At 42.1% G+C, this 18,453-nt stretch overlaps 1 protein-coding gene across 9 annotated transcripts in view; it reads right to left on the bottom strand.

Annotated features, from left to right (window-relative positions):
* Nucleotides 1-18,335, bottom strand: part of LOC101940211 (calcium release-activated calcium channel protein 1) — a 35,854-nt gene extending 17,519 nt beyond the window's left edge. For 2 of the 9 annotated variants that reach the window (XM_042852483.2, XM_024101548.3), the window contains exon 1: nt 17,836-18,030. Coding sequence is in view for 2 of the 9 variants with exons in the window: in XM_005298641.5 (XP_005298698.1) it covers nt 17,836-17,949 (114 nt within the window). In the remaining 7 variants the exon portion in view is untranslated. The other 7 variants (XM_008163554.4, XM_065568120.1, XM_008163553.4 and 4 more) reach the window with 7 other exon arrangements.
* Nucleotides 18,336-18,453: the final 118 nt, after the last annotated feature.

Below are 18,453 nucleotides of genomic sequence, written 5' to 3'. Positions count from 1 at the left end.
GGCTTACGGGGCTTGGGCGGGGGGGGGCTAAAAGCTGCAGTGCAGGTGTTTGGACTCACGCCAAAGCTCAGATTTTTGAGACCAACCACGTTCTGGGGTTTCAGAGGCTGGGCTCCAGCTTAAGCCCAAACATCTACACAGCAATTTTTAGCCTTGCTACCTGAACCCTGCAAGTCTGAGTCCGCTGACCTGGACCAGCCACGGCTACGTCACAGATCTTTTATTGCAGTGTAGATGTGCCCTAAGATACATAGGGCCCAAAGCATTGAGGACTGCTTCACTATGATAGCCAAATGAGAATAGTGAAGAGAGTTGGGAAGGCTGGGAGGAAAATCAGTATCTCTACTACACTCTGCCTCTGGTCCCCAGACATCTAGAAAGCCACTCCCCACCTCCATAGGAGAGTCGAGGACTAGTTCCTCTCCTCTCAGGCCCAAGCATATTAGTAAGGCTGTACGAACTAGCTTGTGGTCACCATGCATAGCTGCAATCACTATAATCTTTGGGAATGGAGGAAACAACTCCCAACAGGAACTATGGAAACTGCAAAGCCAACGGAGCCATGCCTAGAGGCCTCCATGTGGATGACCCAGTCTTGCAATGATGTCCCAAGGTCGAAAACAGATCTCAGAACATCCACAGGTTTAAGGGGTGGAACTCCCTTCCAAATCTGTAGGTGGGCAGGAAGAACCAAACTCTAGCTGTATGACTTGTAGGAAACTCCTTGAGTGAAGATTTGGAGCTAGTCTCTCAGGTGCACTAGAGCAGCACTTGGCAAACCAGAGGAAGGGGGACCAGTGTAGTTTTAGGCAACCTTTATTTCCCCTGATTTTCGAGTATGTCTAAGGCACAACCAAACTACTGGGGGCGGAACCACTCAGGGATGCCCTAACTTGAGGAGGGTTATCATCACCTATACAAGGGTCTGTCCTACTAGCCAGGATTGCCAGGGTGCACCCCAATTTTTCCCTTCTCGGTCCCACTCCAGAATATCCCCTACACCAGCTGGACCAGGAGGGGCTGGCATAGGACAATGTCAGCCTTACACCAATCTAGCATTCCTCTGTTAGGACAGAACGCCTTAAAGTTGCATCATCATTGAAGTGTCACTTAGGAGTGGCCAAAGGATTTGGGGTGAAATCCTGACCCCAATAAATTCAATGGAAGTTTTGCCATTTACTTCAGTGGAGCCAGGATTTCACCCCTGAGCCTAACAAAGTTCTCCCCTGTTTCTGCCACATAAGGCAAAAATAGCTCAGTGGTCCTTTAAATGTAAATCGAGAGGTTTCCATTCATATTAGAATACTTAACTTGATGGTCATATATTATATTTATCATCCCTGCTAGGCCATCTAAACTATTCCTTTATCCAATGCAGCAATGCCCCTAGCAAGAGAGGAAATTTTAAAAGCAACTCTTTCAGAGGATTCTTTTAAGCATTTACAGTTGCTTAGAGACTTTAATCCTGGCGTTTCTCTTGAAAAACAAATACATTATCCTGATAAATTTGGCTCTGAGACAGACCAGTTGCTTTTGAGTAAAGCAGAAATACAAGAACATTTCAGCAAGCAACATTTGGTCTCCTTTATCAGATGGCTTGATTAATTGTCTGCATGTGTTTAAATCAGAAACAAATGAATAGCAAACGTATGAGTGTACATACATGTATTTAATCATCAGGGCTAAATACATACATACTGAGATACTAGTTCTTTCATATTAAAAGTCACTGAAATAATTGGAACTAGTGTCTCCCACCAGTTCAATCCAAATATTGTCTCATCATGTCCCATTAGTGATTTAGACAAAAAAAAAAAAAAAAATCTGTATTGAGTACTGTATAAATTAAGTGCATCAGTCGCGTTCACAGAATAAAAAAGCCTTCAAACTGTAGAGTACTACGGACACAGCAAGCACTGCAAACAAAAAGAACTAGAAATGGAAAAAAAAATGCAACCATAAGTAGCAGCAACAGACACTCAATTTGTCACTTTCCCTTAGCTGTATCAAACTAAGCCTAATTAGATTTCCTGTTCATTACATTTGTATTGAGATGTCCAAGGACACAAAGGAAAGGATCACTGGATGCATTTGCCAACTGATGCTTTTACACAAACAGCTACAACATGCATTCAAGGCCTGTTACCAATTTTTTTTCTTCATTGAAACCTCTAATGGTCTTAGGTGTGGCTGATCTGATGTGATCAATAGTTAGTTTCACATGTTAGAATATACCCTTGACAGGATAAACGTACAGACCTTGTGATTTAGTTTACTACTAGGTTATAAAAGTTTTTAAAATGTGGTTTCTCAACTGTGAGAAGTTTCACATTTTAGACACAAATGCGTGGAAGAGAATGCCTCAAGACATACCAGGACTGGCCACATACACAATATTTATTTTATCCCAGACTACGAAGCACAAGTTATAACTGGTTATTTGTGGAGCTCAGATCTAGGGAATAGGCAAAAAGCTTTAACTGGACCAGGTTAGACAGGAGTCAGGCAGTCTCTCTCTCACTCACTCACTCTCTCTCAGACACACACACCCTCTTCTTCCCTGCTGGTGCTCTCTTTTTCTGTCCCAATGAGTGTAATGGAATGCTCAGGGATACTAGGCAAGTTCAGCAGCAAAGTAGATGTGTTCTACCTACAGCATTTATATTCACTAAGCAGTGAAGAGTTTCATTTTCATGCACATTAATTTATCCTCTCTCCATTCCTTTACTGGTGCTTGTCTTGAAATTTGACAGCTTAGCTGTCAACTCTATTTTAGCCTCAAGAACATTCCATGATTTAAAAACAGCTCAGATATTCTATGCTAATCCTTAAAAGGAAGATTAACATGACCAAAACAAACTCCAAGTAAGCTTCATCAAATAGATAAGGAGATCAAGACTCCAAGCCTTTTAAAGAAAAAAAAAATCACAGTTTAAGAATCAAGTATTTAATTTGCCCTTCTAGCCTAAAGGAAGTCTCATGCATCAGCTAGTCAGTTTCCATGAGATGCTGATTAAAAACATTTAATTTCAGAAGGAGGCAGGAATATTTGGAATTCCAATATGCCCTCTGTTCTTAGGCAGCTGATCTCTCCCTCTAGAACTATTTAGGGTGCTCACATGAGCACACCACACAGAGCTGCCTTAATATCAAATAGGAGGGATGCAAAACAAATGCACTTCCTCTTTTTGATTTAAGTTAAGTTTATCCTGGGCCCCAAAGAGAGTTGGGGGAACCATGTTTAAGATGCAGTGCTCAGACACTGTTTCCAGTTTGGCATTTCCCATATTCACCAGCAAAACAAAACCCTGTAAGAAACTGGTTTAGCTGAAACAACATTCAAACAGTCCTTTAACTTTGTCCCTGGCTCAGCACAAATGGTGCATCAGGTGGCAATAAAAAAGCTGCAGAAAAGGGGGCATTAGATTTATAGACAGTTCACAAAGCTGTTACTGTGTTGAATGATCATGTTATAAAACTGTCTGGTTTTTGCCAAAGGGGCTGGCACCAAACTGGATGCTACTAAGCATGTCAAAGAACCAGGATATGCCTTGTTTAAATCAGATTACAGGTTAAACCTTTGTTCCATCCACCCAAGCAAAGTTTCAGTTTTTAAATTGGTTGGGTTGCTTTTATAGCATGGTTGCTTAATATGGTAAATTTTGTTGCGGAGACAGGCAGTTATCACAAGAGGTCAGTCAGAATCCAGTGCAGGAGCAGGAAGGGTGTAGCTTCCTCTAGCTCATAGTAAGTGTGCCATGTGATTACTGTGAGCAAACTTGGGACTGTCCTCTTTTATAGAGGAATTACTGCTAGTGTCAATACATTTTTAAAAAAATGTCCCAAGTGTCAGCCTTTCGGATTAAATTAATTTAATTGATAGCAAGGTAGTCGCCTTGCTAAAGCCACCACTATCTGTAGCTCTAATTAGCCCAATTTTTGGCTCTCTTAGTAGAGACCAATGAATGAACCAACCACATAGTGCTGTGATTCCTGTTACCAGCTCCTGACTTTTCCCTCAGGCCTGGAACCAGCTGGGTAGATACAGACTATATCTGGTACTGGAATAGGAAAAAAATAACTTAGAGCCAAGATGAGTAACAGAAGGGCTATCAGGGAGAACTCTGTTCCCTTTGAAAGGGGCTGTGGGCAGATACCATTTGCCAACGTGGAAGATTACTAAAGCTGAAAGGACCCAATTTTGTTCAAGAGATGAAGACCTGAAAAAACAAATTCAGCATTGATGCTTGAAGGGTAACAGCGCCCCCCCCCTCCCCCCGAGCATGCAAGGTGTAGTTAAAAGCAAGAAATACCACACACACACACACACACACACACACACACACAGGGAGCTCCCCTGATACTCACCCAATACTTGATGGGCTAGGAGTGCTTCGAAAAGGGAACTGTGTGCTCTGCCCTGGAGCTGAGAGCCTTAGCTCAGTTAACAGCAAACTGTTCCTGAATAAGGATCACCAGTAGATGGACTCCAAAAAGTGGAAAAGGGGGTTTTGTCCAATCTTTCCTCTAAACAGAAAGGCTGATGGAACTTAGAGAGGGTAATTTGGGAAGGGAATGGGCAACATGGGAAACAGAATGGAGTAAGACTAGAGAGACTCTCCATGGCTTCAGAAACAGAAAGGACCTCATGAGATTGAGAAGAAAGGAAGAGAACATAATGTTGATGCATGTTGATTTGGCTAAAGGTATTGTTAAGCAAAAAGGAAGCGTACTTGGTGAAGTTACATTTTTAAGCAATGTGGTAAAGCTAGATAGAAGGGTCACATGCTGACAAGCAGGAAGCAAGAGAACACTTCGCTCCCCCCTTTCCCTTTTACTCACTCTGAAAAGTAAAATAGATGCTTCAAGCCCATTTCAAAATGAATTTTTGCAGATGCTTTTCCTAATGTGCATTTAGGGCTTGACCAAAGCCCAGTGAAGTCAATGGAAATACAGCCCATGGACAAAATTAAATGTGTTTCACATGGTTGGAGTTTGGGGTTGGGATTTTTCAAGAGTCTAAAGTGTTAGGCACCCAAATCTTATTAAAATTCAGTGAGATTTGGGAACTCTTCCTTCAGCTCTTTTGAAAATCCTCAGTTGAATACTTAATGATTTCACACAGGAAGGGAGGCAAAACCACGTTTCTGTCTTGGCTAATCTTGACTGCTAGCAAAACTGTACACACTAAACAACTTTCCCCTCTAGAAGAAATTATATTCTCACCCAAGTTACAGTTTAACAGCTTTGAATGATTCCAAGTAATTTCCTTGCGGACCATGCAGCATTATACATTACCACACAGTTTGGCACAGAGTGGCCTAACTAGCAGTTTCTGCTACAAATACTGCATACTGTTAAGTGCTATTGGACAGAAATTACATTATTTGTGCATCTGACAATATCATCACACCACCAATTGGCAAGGGGGAAACAGTGATGCGCTAATGAACCCATTCCCACCAGCAACAACAACAAAAATCAACTCAAACAAAAAAACCCTCCAGTTTATAAGGAGCAGTGATCAGTCACTTGGACAACTGCAAAGGAAGCTTGCTTATGTGATGTGTCTACAGCAGTTTGGGAGAAGTAACTTTCCTGGCATGCCATTTTGTCAGTTTCACAAGAGTAGCAGCATATGAATTAGTGTTGTGCTTCAAGTTTCAGCACTGTTCTCATGTTTTACAAGCCAAAGGACTGTAAACTAACATTTTTACTATTAGAGATGGACTTGTATTCACTAATTTTAAACCCAAATATCGTGGGGGTCTGAAGTCTGACTAATGTTTTTGGATGTATGTTTGAGGAAAGGCTTGAATAAAGAGAAAAAATCCTGTGAGAAAGAATAAAATGGAGCATAGATTGGACAGAGTGAGAAAGAAGCATACTAATGGACAAACTGAAGCCTTGTGCACACACCATATAAAAGCCATTCACTGGGAGTGAGTGGGTCCTATTGCTAATCAGAGACACCCCCCCCCCCTTAGATTTAAAAGAATAAACTCTCCTTGGGAAAAATAAAGAAATCAGTTCTAGGTATAGGAGGCAAAGGTTCAAGTCAGTGAACTCTACTGCCAGTACTCCCCTGCCTGTGGGGTTCAGTTGTTAAGCGCATCCTGGTATAGCAGAAAGGCTTCAACAAGGGGTCTGAGGGAAGGGAACCTGATTTTTGCTGTCATTTATATTAACAAGAGAGCAGTAAATATTATTTCCAGAGGGTTTTGACTGAGTCATAGATTTGGATCCTGTCCACAATCACTGCTCCCCACTTTCTATAGAAAGCGGAAAAGAAAGAAAACCCCCTGCTAACTCAAGTATATCTGCATTATTTATAGCGGACTCCTTCTCCGCACCCCCAAAAAGAAGGACTCTATTTCTGGTAGCCAGGAGTTTATGCTGTGGTATGACATAGTAACACATGGCCACTTGTGTTCTCTCTCCTATGGTTAACATCAAATACTACCGGTAGCATTAAACTGTAATTAAGAGACTGTCTCCTTGAGTTTAACATGACAGGTGCTGTCTGCATGGAGCACTGAGACAGCTTTGCAGCTGCACTACCACCACCCAAGACCACATCAGATTTCAGCTGGCTGCAAAAATCAAGAGCCTTGCCGTGTTCTTCACCCACCCAACTTCCCCTATGGTTGCTATCACCTACACACAGCCACTTCTCCAGAAAGAGTTGACTTGCACTCCTCAAGTTTACAGTCAAGTTGCAGTGGATCCCATAAGGCGAGACGCAGTTATGGTGAAGTGATGTCAAGGGTGCAGAATCTGATTTCCAAGTGCTACACAATTCCACTGGCCCAGACTAGATCTCACATAACTATTGCTGTCACTAGCCTTCCTATCTATGATTCAACCAAGAGTGATGGGGCAGAAGGGGAAAGGAGCCAATGGAGCTATTAAACTAAATGACTCATTACTAGATTTCCTATATTTAAACTCTGCAGCTTTCAATAGGTTTGGGAAACACTGGATTAGTGTATTAAGATCAAGTTCTCACATCTCTCCCACCCCATGAAGCTAGTAACATTACTAATTTTTTGTAATATGGAAAGTTCTTCCTACAGATCTAATGTCAGCCTCTATGTGGGGTATTACTTGAAGCACTAATCGCCACATTAATAAATCTGAATGTAGAATTGTCAAGGCAAGTGCAACACAACAAATAAGACTGCTCTCATACCCCCTTCCTTCCTGGTCTTCTTCCACCGTTCTTTGTGATCTCTTTCTGCCTATTTATACAAGTTCAAGCAAGAAGTAGATTAAGGTGCACATGTTTAAAGGATATTTAAGTGTTGCTGCATTCAGCACTACAATGCCTAACTGATTTAGGAGACTATCGTTTTCAAAAGGGATTTAGGAACTCAGGAACTCAGATACAATTGAATCCTAAAACCTCTGGAAGAGAGACTTAAGAATTGCTCTAGTCAATGTTGGAACACCTAATATCTTTACGAATTTCCATTCCAACTTTCAGAACCCAGCTATTTCACATCTAGGGCTGCAAACAAACAAAAAAAGTTTACAAAAATATTGTGTATAGGATTTCCCTCCACCCCCGCCAGTTTTCATGTTCAAGGATAGCTGTACTGATTCTACCTCCAGCAGTCTTCATGACTGCTGCTCATTCTCATGGAGATAAACATTTAAATAGAAAAAATTATGATTTTTTAAAAAAAGATTGAGCCAGTCTTCCTGACTAGTATCTATACCATTCAGTAAGAGTTATTGTAAGGAGCTCATACAAAGCCTCCTGACAGTACAGGGAAGCCAAGGGACATAAGCATTAGAAATTGAAAGGATAACCAGTCAGAGTCCCCTGAATCCATTACTAATTAGTTTAAAACACAAGAAACAAAACACCGAAATAGATCATTTATTCATCTAGCCTAGAATCCTGTCTTCAAGAGGTTTATTACTACATGAAGTTTGAGGATAGCAGAAATCTTTAATACTTGATAGTGGTACTGTCAGTAGAGAACTAATACACAGGAATTATTAAACCCCATTTTGTTTGGTAGTCTTGGCCACAAAGTTAAACACAACTATCATCAGATTAGATACATCTTGAAAAGGGAGCATAAATTAATCAATTTTGTTCCGTAGATAAACTGTGCAAGGGAGGGCCAGGTTGTTTCTTGCCCTTTGCATGAGATACAGCATATGTGTGTGTGTTGCATCCCGACCCCAACAATGGCTAAACACCACCCTTGGCAGCATCCAAATTCTGGGCCTGCTCTAAATTATGGCAGTCTTGCATGGCCATCTAGACACCATTCTATGGTCCAGAATAGCTGGAACACAGAGCACTCCATCCACCTCCCGCTCCTAAGCCCATTATGTCCCTAGACCAGGGCTATGCAAAAGGGCAACACAGGGTTGCTCTGCCAATCCTATGCCAGCAGAAGAGCCATTTTATATAAGGTATATTCCCGAGGGTTGTGTTCTGCCCTCTTAATGCTGGAGCAGTGTAAGTGGACTGTAGGGGGGGGAGGGGGGACAGAATTAAGTCCACAGTATATTACTACAACTCACTGAAATACAGCAGTTGAGGATTATTTTATTAATAAAATGAGAGAAGTATACTTAAAACTAACAATTATTTCTTTAAGAAGAGCTTAGTGTAAAGAAAGGCTTTAGAATTAACTTGTAATCTTTATGGGTCATGGAGGATGCCTTCCTGTGTGTTCATACAGCACCTATAGCAGGGGGCCATGATCCTGATAGGGCACAACTGCAATACAGGTACTTAGAGCATTTTGATAATACACCTTTGTTGGGTGATGTCAGAGTTATAAACAAAAACTCTGATGGAGTATTCAGAAAGATATACACCTCCACCGCGATAACACACTAATTTGGATATAACACGGTAAAGCAGCGCTCGGGGGGGGGGGGGGAGGGGGGGGCTGTGCACTCCGGCGGATCAAAGCAAGTTCGAAATAATGCGGTAAGATTTTTTGGCTCCCGAGGACAGCGTTATATCGGGGTAGAGGTGTATTTGCCACACTTCAGAGGCAAGAGTGGATGTTTCTCTTGCAGTGCTCTGTATTTGGAAGCTTGTATACTAGTCACCTAGATGACAATACAGCCACACTTTGTAAAACTGGATCCATTTAAAGAGGGTCAATGACATTGTCCAGTAGGGAATGTCCTTCAGTATAAAGAAGCACATAAATCTTCCTGTTACAATAATTTAAAATCACACTTTAGGCTAAGGTAGCTTTACAGAACCTATTAATAGGCATTCAAGTTGTTTTTTATTTCAACAATTGTTTGGATTTAACGAATTCCCCCACAGTATGTGCAACCCAAAAACCACCACATTATACTAGTGCATGATCACCTGACAGCAAAACAATTTAAGATGTGATATTTGATCAGCCTATTTTTATTGTCCAAGCAGAGTGAAATGTAAGACTTAAACAAACCATGTAAGTGAAGGAAGAGTCAGATTAAAGTTCTTTGAGTTTAAATATACTAAAGAATAGTAACACCAGCATCAGATTATGTTTTTAATATTTACATACTTTTAACCTGACTGTGTCTTTAATGAACAGCCTTCTTCATTTTGAAACAACAACAAAATGCAATGTTGACAGTTACTACGTAGCAGTAACACTCTCCAGCATCCACAATAAAAAGCTGAGCTAGGATGACCTGTTACATTGGAAACACAGTACATGGTAACATATTTGACAAAGATGAAGAAAGTGAAGAGTGCAAATTCTCAGGATTTTTAAGAGAAAATTTGAAACAATGCAGACAGATTAAATAGTTCTTTAAAACAAATTGAACTAAGTGGCTGATATACGTATAAACCCTGTGGCACATTACAATTCCTAGGTATACCAGTACCATTATCCTTCTTACCTATTTATCTCTGGCTCAAGCATCCCTCCTACAGCGATACCTAGCTCTTAGTTTTGGCTCTAGCAGGCAGGTAGGTGTGCAGAACTCTCCTACATCCAGTTAAACCACCACAGGTTGCTAAGTGACTAAAAGTAAAAATATATATTTAATGTTTAAGTATCAGAGGGGTAACCGTGTTAGTCTGGATCGGTAAAAAGCGACAGAGTCCTGTGGCACCTTATAGACTAACAGACGTATTGGAGCATAAGCTTTCGTGGGTGAATACCCACTTCATCAGATGCATGTAAAGTGGAAATTTCCAGAGCCTCTGGAAATTTCCACTACATGCATCTGACGAAGTGGGTTTTCACCCACGAAAGCTTATATTTCATTTTGTCTAATCAGATTTAGTAATCCTTTCTCATCTGAGGGGCCTTCAATTTTAAAGTAGTGTCACATCGAAGCTCATACCAACCCAAGTTGATTCATAACACCAACCCCTTGGCAGCCCTGACTAGAATACTATTTACACTTATAATATACCTTTAACTCAAGGATCTCAAAGAAAAAATAATTTTCACAATACCCTGTGAAGTAGCTATTATGGCATTTTACAAGTGAGAAATTGATGCACAGATATCAGTTGTCTTGACTTAGTTCACACAACAAGTCAAATGCACAAAATATTAGTTAATGTTCCTTTCCATTGTTGTATCATAGTAACAGCAGAACGTGGCAGAACAGACACCAGACTAGCTTAAAATTCAGCCCCTAAAGCCCTTTCTAAACTTGAGAATTGTACTTTAAAAAAATCCCATTGATACAACTGTTGGAATGCTGGTATTAGAAGATATGCTGCTTCTAGCATCCCTGCTGCTAGATACGCTACTTCTAATACCACTGAAAGCAAATCTAATTGACATTGTATTTTAAATGCCAGCAAACTGTCTACACTAAGGCTTCTAATACTGCCAACACAAATGGAGGCAAAACAGTGTAAGAAATGATGGGTAATTTTTGCAAAATTTCTCTAGTGCGGACAAAGCCAGAACCTAACAGGTTCTCTGTTAGACCAATCAGCGTAATTAACTGCTTGGTTACTCTTGCTCTTTTAAGGGCCCTGTGCAGATACTGCAACTTACAACCTAACTCACCACTTCCAGCAATCTGGGGCTTTGCTTGTTTGCTGGCTCTGCAAATCATAATGCTGCCCCAACTGCAAGTCTCCAAGCTCCAAAGACTTCTTCTTAAATATCTGTATGTCACAGATCCAGTCGAGGGTCCCCTCTTAGCCACACACCAGACCACTGTGAGGTGACCCATCTGCTGAAGCCTGTGTTTTAAGACTCTGGCATCTGAAAGGAGCCCAGGCACTGTCCCTATTTTAGGCCTCTGGGCACATTCTCAGGGTGCAGATTTTTAATCTGGTACTCACAACTGAGAGTTCAGACCATGCAGCCCCCTGTCCCTGGAACCAGTGCTGGCCCATTAGACTCACCTCCATAGCCTAAAAACACCCTCACCCAGAACTCCACAAGATGAGAGCATTTTGGTTTACCTCTTCAAGGGGGCATGTGATAGATGTAAGTGCTTGACATACAGACAGACTTTGCACACGATTCTGAACCACCACTGCTCTATTTAATACACAAGAAATACAGAGCTCCGTAAAAATAATAAGCTCTGTATTCATGTCCCTGCCTCAGTTTCCTCATCACTGCAGGGCACTCTTTGGGCTGAGATCAGCATTGCCTGGTGCCAGCTGAGCTCCTTCTGTTTGTAGTGCATGGCTTGAGTTCTGAAACATGGAGTCTTTGTGCCCCCACCTTGCCTCCTCGGATCTCGTCTGATCCATCCCCTTCCTATCTATGAGTCTCACTGCGCCTTCCCCCAGTAAGGCCTTTTATATCCTCCTGCTCTGTTGCCTTTATCTTTGTCCTGCTTGGAGAATTTCCATTCTCTCCACTGCTTCAGACAAGGGAAGAGAAACCCATTGTCCCAAGATGCTTCACCCTGAATAGATGGTTACTGAGTTCTGTATTTTCCACTGCATGCATCCAATGAAGTGGATGTTAGCCCACAAAAGTTTATGCTCAAATTAATGTGTTAGTCTCTAAGGTGCCACAAGTACTCCTGTTCTTTTTGTGGATACAAACTAACATGGCTGCTACTCTGAAAACTGAGTTCTGATGATACACCATTGTACCTGGATGCAATGGTGGATACACACGGACAGGCATTCATGATACAGCATTTTTTATAACTTCATATCAACCAGAATTCATATATTGTAAATAAGTTCCCCAAATCATCAGACTGGTACTGGGCACTGTGACATGGGATGCTAGACTAACTAAAGCCTTAGGCCTACAGAGTGATGCAGTTACTAAACTACAGTCTGCAAATATCAGAACCGAGTGTACATTTCTCTCAAATGAGTACACCCATTGCAGGTCAGGACAGGTAACATCGGCACAGAATGATGTTAATATAAAAAAGGCTTTTAGCAACCATCACTGCAGATACATGGAAATTGAAACCTGACTTGAACATTTGCAAGTTTTCATTTGTATATATGTAATTGACCCTCGAAGTACATTTACATTAGTACACACTCCATTTGATTAAACACATCCCAATTAATCAGGCTAGCTGTTTTATTAACATTTATCCCTGGGTGCCAGTTTGCCATTCACGATCATCAATCTAATAGTTGAAACTTGTCCACACATGTATGAATTTAGTGGACATATAGTCAGTTAGTGCTAAAGAATTAAGATGTGTTTAGCCAAGTAGTGTGGTCCAGCGTATAAGGCATGGGAATGAGAGTCAGAAGACCCAAGTTCTATTCTTGACTCCTCTGATTCACTGTGTAACCTTGGGCATGTCATTTAGCCTCTCTGTGCCCATTTCCCTCCACTCCAAAAGTGGAGGCAATTATACTTAACTGCTTTTTAAAAAACAGCTCCATGGTTAAAGAGTGCTTTAGTGGTGTAACAGTCTAATGCTGAAGGCCAAGTTGTCTCTGCACTTATATCTGTGTAACCTGACTGGAGCTAGTGGGGTTGCATGGATGTAAATGAAGGCAGAGTTTAGCCCCTACACTTTAGCCCAGGAACAGCGAACCACGGTCACTGGGAGCCGCAGGGGCTGTGCCTGCGGACACTCAACGTAAACAAAATGTCTTGCGGTCCGCCAGCGGATTACCCTGATGGGCCGCATGCCGAAGGTTGTCGACCCCTGGATTAGAAGATTAAATGCAATGAGAAGCATTTGTATTTCTCTCTCCCCCCCTTTCTTTTTAAAGTGGCCTTTTCTCTTAATAGGGAGATTAGGGTGTCCCAATTAGAGGACTACTCTCTGATCTTGTTTACATGGTGGGGTTATGTGCTTTGCAGGGGTGATATATCTAAAGCATGCTAAATTGTTATGCATTACTTGGTCCACATAGACCTGGCTGGTGTGCACTAAGGTTCCCTAGTACACTTCAACGTTGTACTGTTTCAAACAGCACTATGTTCAAATGCACCAGCAGGGTCTACATGGACTTATCGGTGTGCAACACTTTAGTACGCTTTAGAAATCATACATTCGTAGGGGCGCATTATCTCACGACGTAAACAAACCCTGTAGCAGCAAAGCAATGGAGTCAAAGGTTGATTCCCAATGGCAACTTACTAGATTTTGAGAGGGGCAACTTCCCAAATGTTAAAACGCAATGACTATTCAGATTCAACATTTCTCACTACTGAGTAACTGGACTCTGCTAATTCACAAGCGAGTTTGCCCTAGAGTTACCACTGATACTAGTTACTATGGTAACTAAAACCAATAGTCTGCAACTCCAGGACATCATACACTGTCAAAGAAGTATTGTCAGAGAATGAATGAGACTTAAGGTTATCACCTGTTTACATCCAAGAGTCACTTCTAGTGGTCCATATTGCATATAATTAATTGCTGTATTAATTTCTATGCAGTGAATGTAATGGATAAAAGTAGGACTGTGCTAGTGAGCTAATGATGAAAGCAAGTAGTATTGGTGTTAATTCACACAGATTTTCTTTCAGCTCTAAAAAAGTCATTTAATCTGCAATATTAAATCCCTTAATTTTAACAACATACAAACTAGAAGACAATAGAAAGTAAAGCTCTTTTTCTCATTATCACCTATCACTTTTACAATCAAATATTGATGCAGGAAATTACCAGGATAAACTACCTGGTCTCATTAAAATGGGTGTTTAGTAGAATACAATGCAGTGTAATTGTGCTTAACTACCAACCTGATGCATGGTACTCAATGGAGAACTAACTGCTGTTCTGAGCACAGCTGCCTGTCAGTCAAATGGATGCCTGTCTACCAATGCCCCTAAAGAGTTGCATTCTGTTTTTAGCCATTGAAGTATGACAGTGACATTTATTTGACCGTCAGGAGGTTGTTTTACACTAGTCCCTTTGTTCTGTTTTGATATCAAATTTGAGTTATGTTATTATTTGAAATGAAAGCAATTTCATGGTTTACAATCTAATATAGTACTAGTGTCAAAGGCAGATAGTCTGCCCTTTTCTCAGCAGTGTTGGAAAATGCAACACATTTCTAAATACAGGGTTTTAGAAGTCTGGTTCCTACACTGATTAAGGATAGCTGAATGTTTCCAGCCCACAAGAACACATTCTAAAAAAAAAAAGAAAAAAAAGGGCACTGAAAGTGAGAATTCTGTTTCAAAACAATGTGCTGAAGAAAAATAAGAGAGGACATTTCTAAAAATATACACAGAAAACCTCCATAATTAAACAACTTTTGCAGTGTTGAAAATGGTTTGTAACGGAGTCCCATGTTACCTAGGAGCTCATCCCCAGAATTTTTGAGGGTCAGGATTTTTTATTACATACATAAAATGCATGCATTTACCTCAGAAGAGAAAAAATACTGATGATATAGATTTGTACATAAGAACATAAAAACAGCCATACTGGATCAGACCAAAGGTCCATCTAGCCCTGCATCCTGTCTTCCGATAGTGGCCAATGCCAGGTGCCCCAGAGAGAATGAACAGAACAGGTAATCATCAAGTGATCCATCCCGTCGCCCATTCCCAGCTTTTGGCAAACAGAGGCTAGGGACACCATCCCTGTTCATCCTGGTTAATAGCCATTGATGGACCTATCCTCCATGAACTTATCTAGTTCTTTTTTGAACCCGGTTACAGTCTTGGCCTTCACAACATCCTCTGGCAAGGAGTTCCATAGGTTGACTGTGTGTTGTGTGGGAAAAAAATACTTCCTTTTGTTTGTTTTAAACCTGCTGCCTATTAATTTCATTTGGTGACCTCTAGTTCTTGTGTTATGAGAAGGAGTAAATAACCCTTCCTTATTTACTTTCTCCACACCAGACATTTTTTTTTAATAGACCTGTGTCATATCCCTGCCCTTAGTCGTCTCTTTTCCAGGCTGAAAAGTCCCAGTCTTAACAACCTCTCCTCATATGGAAGCCGTTCCATACCCCTAATCATTTCTTACTATTTAAAAAGCCATGGTTTTCCTAAAAAATAAGATTCAGGAGTGCAACTGGAAACCCGTATGACCAGCAAAATTGGCAGTTAAAGAGACAGTTAACTTCTAGTCAAGTTTTTATTATTTAAAAAGTAAACTAGACACTACATCTGCTCTTGAGTTTGTGTGTGTGTGTGTGTGTGTGTGTGTGTGTGTGTGTGTGTGTGTTTTAAATATTCTTCTACTCCCTGTGACTATGTGAAAGAACCATACAATCAGTGAAACTGGCTAAGGAAGCAGCAAAATTGATTATGCACAAAATTATATCAAATGCACTGAAAATGAACATAGAGAAAGCGTTAGTCTCTTTCAGTTATAACAACCTTAGGCATTACATGAAACAGTGGTGAAAATACTGGATACAGAAGCACTATTTTTACACTGAAGTTTTCTTTTATAACAAAATAAAATAAAGCAAATGCAGTTGTGTTTCTTATTTGAGAGTCGTGCAGTAGGTATTAGGGCTATTTAACAGATTTAAAAAGCCATTTAGCAGTTTTTCCACTTCTTGAATGACAGCACTCTAATACTATCCAGTGAATCCAAATGAATTTAAAACACCACAGAGGAAATGGGCTCTAGTAAAAATATCAACAATAGAAAGATTCTGGTACTTTAAAAATAAATAAATAAATGAATAAACAAACATTAGGTTCTGATCCTACAATTTGCTGTGTGCAGTGAGACTTTTGCACTAGCTCAGAACCCCCCTGAAGTCAACAGGAATCTACTTGGGACACAGCAATCCATGCAACAAATTAGAGGATGGGAGAATTACTGTACATGATTGTTGAGAAGATGTCTACAAGCTGGACCTAAAGATACATAATCTTCAAGCCTCCAAGGACTTACACATGCTCTTAAGTTTATGCACATTAGTAGTCCTGAAATAGTGGTATAGTCAATGGGACTACTCACATGTGTGAAGTTGAGAACATGTGTAAGTCCAAAGGGTTGGGGCCTTAAGCTTTAGGTGTAGACCAAGCCTATGTCAACCTAGCTACACAGCTTAGTTGATCTAAACCCCGGCACAGACATCCTAGGTTGACAGAAGAGTTATTCTAAGGACCTAGCCAGCTCTCTTGAGGGGGTGGATTTACTACACAGCAATGGAAAAGCCCTTTCCATTGTGGTAATAAGTGTCGACGCTACAGCAGTTTAGCTGAAGTGCGGCAGCTGTGCAGACACAGCCTAAGTTAAGTACAGCGATGATGTATTATTGTCCAAGAGCCTGATCCTGTACTCAGCACTGTGCCCTTAACTGCCACTGCCAACAATAGGAGTAGAAGTTGTTTATATAATTTCAGGGCCGTAACCTGATAATGAAGAGCTGTAATATAGCAATTAATACTAACATTGCATGTGAAAATGAACAAGGTGGAATTATTTAAAAAAAAAAAAAAAAGCCAGTTCAAAGCATGCATGTGAATAACTCATTTTTCTTCAAAAATCGATTTGAAAAAAATGCATGCAAGATTTTGTGGAGAAATTGTTTATGGAAAACTGCTTTATTTTTGTAAAATACAAGATATGTTCAATGTTGTCCCAGTCTAGGACATGTAGAATCCCAAGTTTACAGTGAAGTGGAATGGAAGTCCTGAATTATTTCAATGCACTGCAACATATGGATTATAAAGAACCCATTCTGTGAGAAGCTACTGTACCTGGAAATAATATACTCCAGAGATGCTTGCTCTTGGATCAATGGCAAGGAAGACAAAGCAGTCAGTAAGCCAACTAGCAGAATAATAAAACCCAGGAGCAAAATAATTACACATTTTGGGCAGTGTTAGTGAGCCAAGGAGGGACGAAACTAAGTTATGGAAGAAGCCAGTGTATAAATCACAAAATAAAAAATGGTGACAGGCAACATTTGCTATGCTAGACCGTTTGAATCCTCCTCCCACCCATCTCCTGCTTCATGAACAAAGACTCAATTCTTCCCCCTCCAACTTAACTTCAGCCAGGGAGCGAGCCACAGGCTGGTGTTGACAGTTCAGGGTTCAATTCTCCCAAACTCATTTGAGGTGGAAGCACCTGAGGTAAGACGTCCCATTGAAATGGGGGACCAGACACCCAGCCAGCGATTTATCTGGGGAATGCGGGGAGAACGCGATGGTCACGGGGGCTGCAGAGAGGGCGAGGCAGACACACCACACGTCGTCCAGGAACAAGTAAACGGCACATCCTAGTCGATGTAGCTCCTGATAACACAAAGGGCGGGCACAGGCGGTACTTACAGAACAGAGGGGAATAGAAACCCGGCTGGGGTTGGGGGCACCAGAGGCAGCTGGCCGCCCTGCAGGGTGCGGTGCGCTGCGCCGGCCCAGCTACACTGCTGCCCCCCAGGTTACCTGTAACCTGCCCCCCTTGCCCCAGAAGAGCTGCCTGCCCAGCAGGAGGGAGGGGAGCGCTCACCATCGCGAACCCTGAGAGTAACGCGGAGGTGCGGCTGGAGGCTTTCAGCTTGGCCCGGCTCAGGTAGAGCTTCCGCCAGGACAGCGCCTGCATCGAGTGCTCGTTCAGGCTCATGGTCTCCGGCGGTGGCGGCTCGCAGCGGAGGAGAGGAGCGAAGAGAGGGCGCCTGGCCCGGCTGCAAGTTCCGAGGCGCCTCCTACTGCTGCTATTTCCTTCCGGCTGCAGAGACAGGCCAGCAGCTGCACCTAGCACCCCCCGGCGCCGGCTCCGACCCTCGCCGCAGCTCCGCCAGCCCCCGCAACGCCTCACTGGGCGCCGCGCACACGCCTCGATGGCGTAGCCCGACTCCTAACCCTTCCTGCCGGATGCGGGCGGCTCCGCCCCCCGCGGGAGGGGAGCGGCGCGGGTACTAGTAGTTCCCTTCCCGCTCCCAGAGGCCGTGCAGCGCGGCTAGGTCAGCGCCTCCCTGTCCCCCTTCCAGTCAGGATAGCCTGGGCTGGCGCCCCTGGTATTCCCTCCCTACCTTCTCCTCAGGGTAGCCTGGGCTGGGGGCCTGGCCCTGGCCTCCTCCCCCCTTCTCCTCAGGGTAGCCTGGGCTGGGGGCCTAGCCCTGGCCTC

The sequence above is a fragment of the Chrysemys picta genome, chromosome 15 (assembly GCF_011386835.1).
Source record: "Chrysemys picta bellii isolate R12L10 chromosome 15, ASM1138683v2, whole genome shotgun sequence".
NCBI classification, from domain to species: domain Eukaryota; kingdom Metazoa; phylum Chordata; order Testudines; family Emydidae; genus Chrysemys; species Chrysemys picta.
Note: the sequence above shows the minus strand (reverse complement) of the source record. Positions and strands in the feature narration are given on the sequence as shown.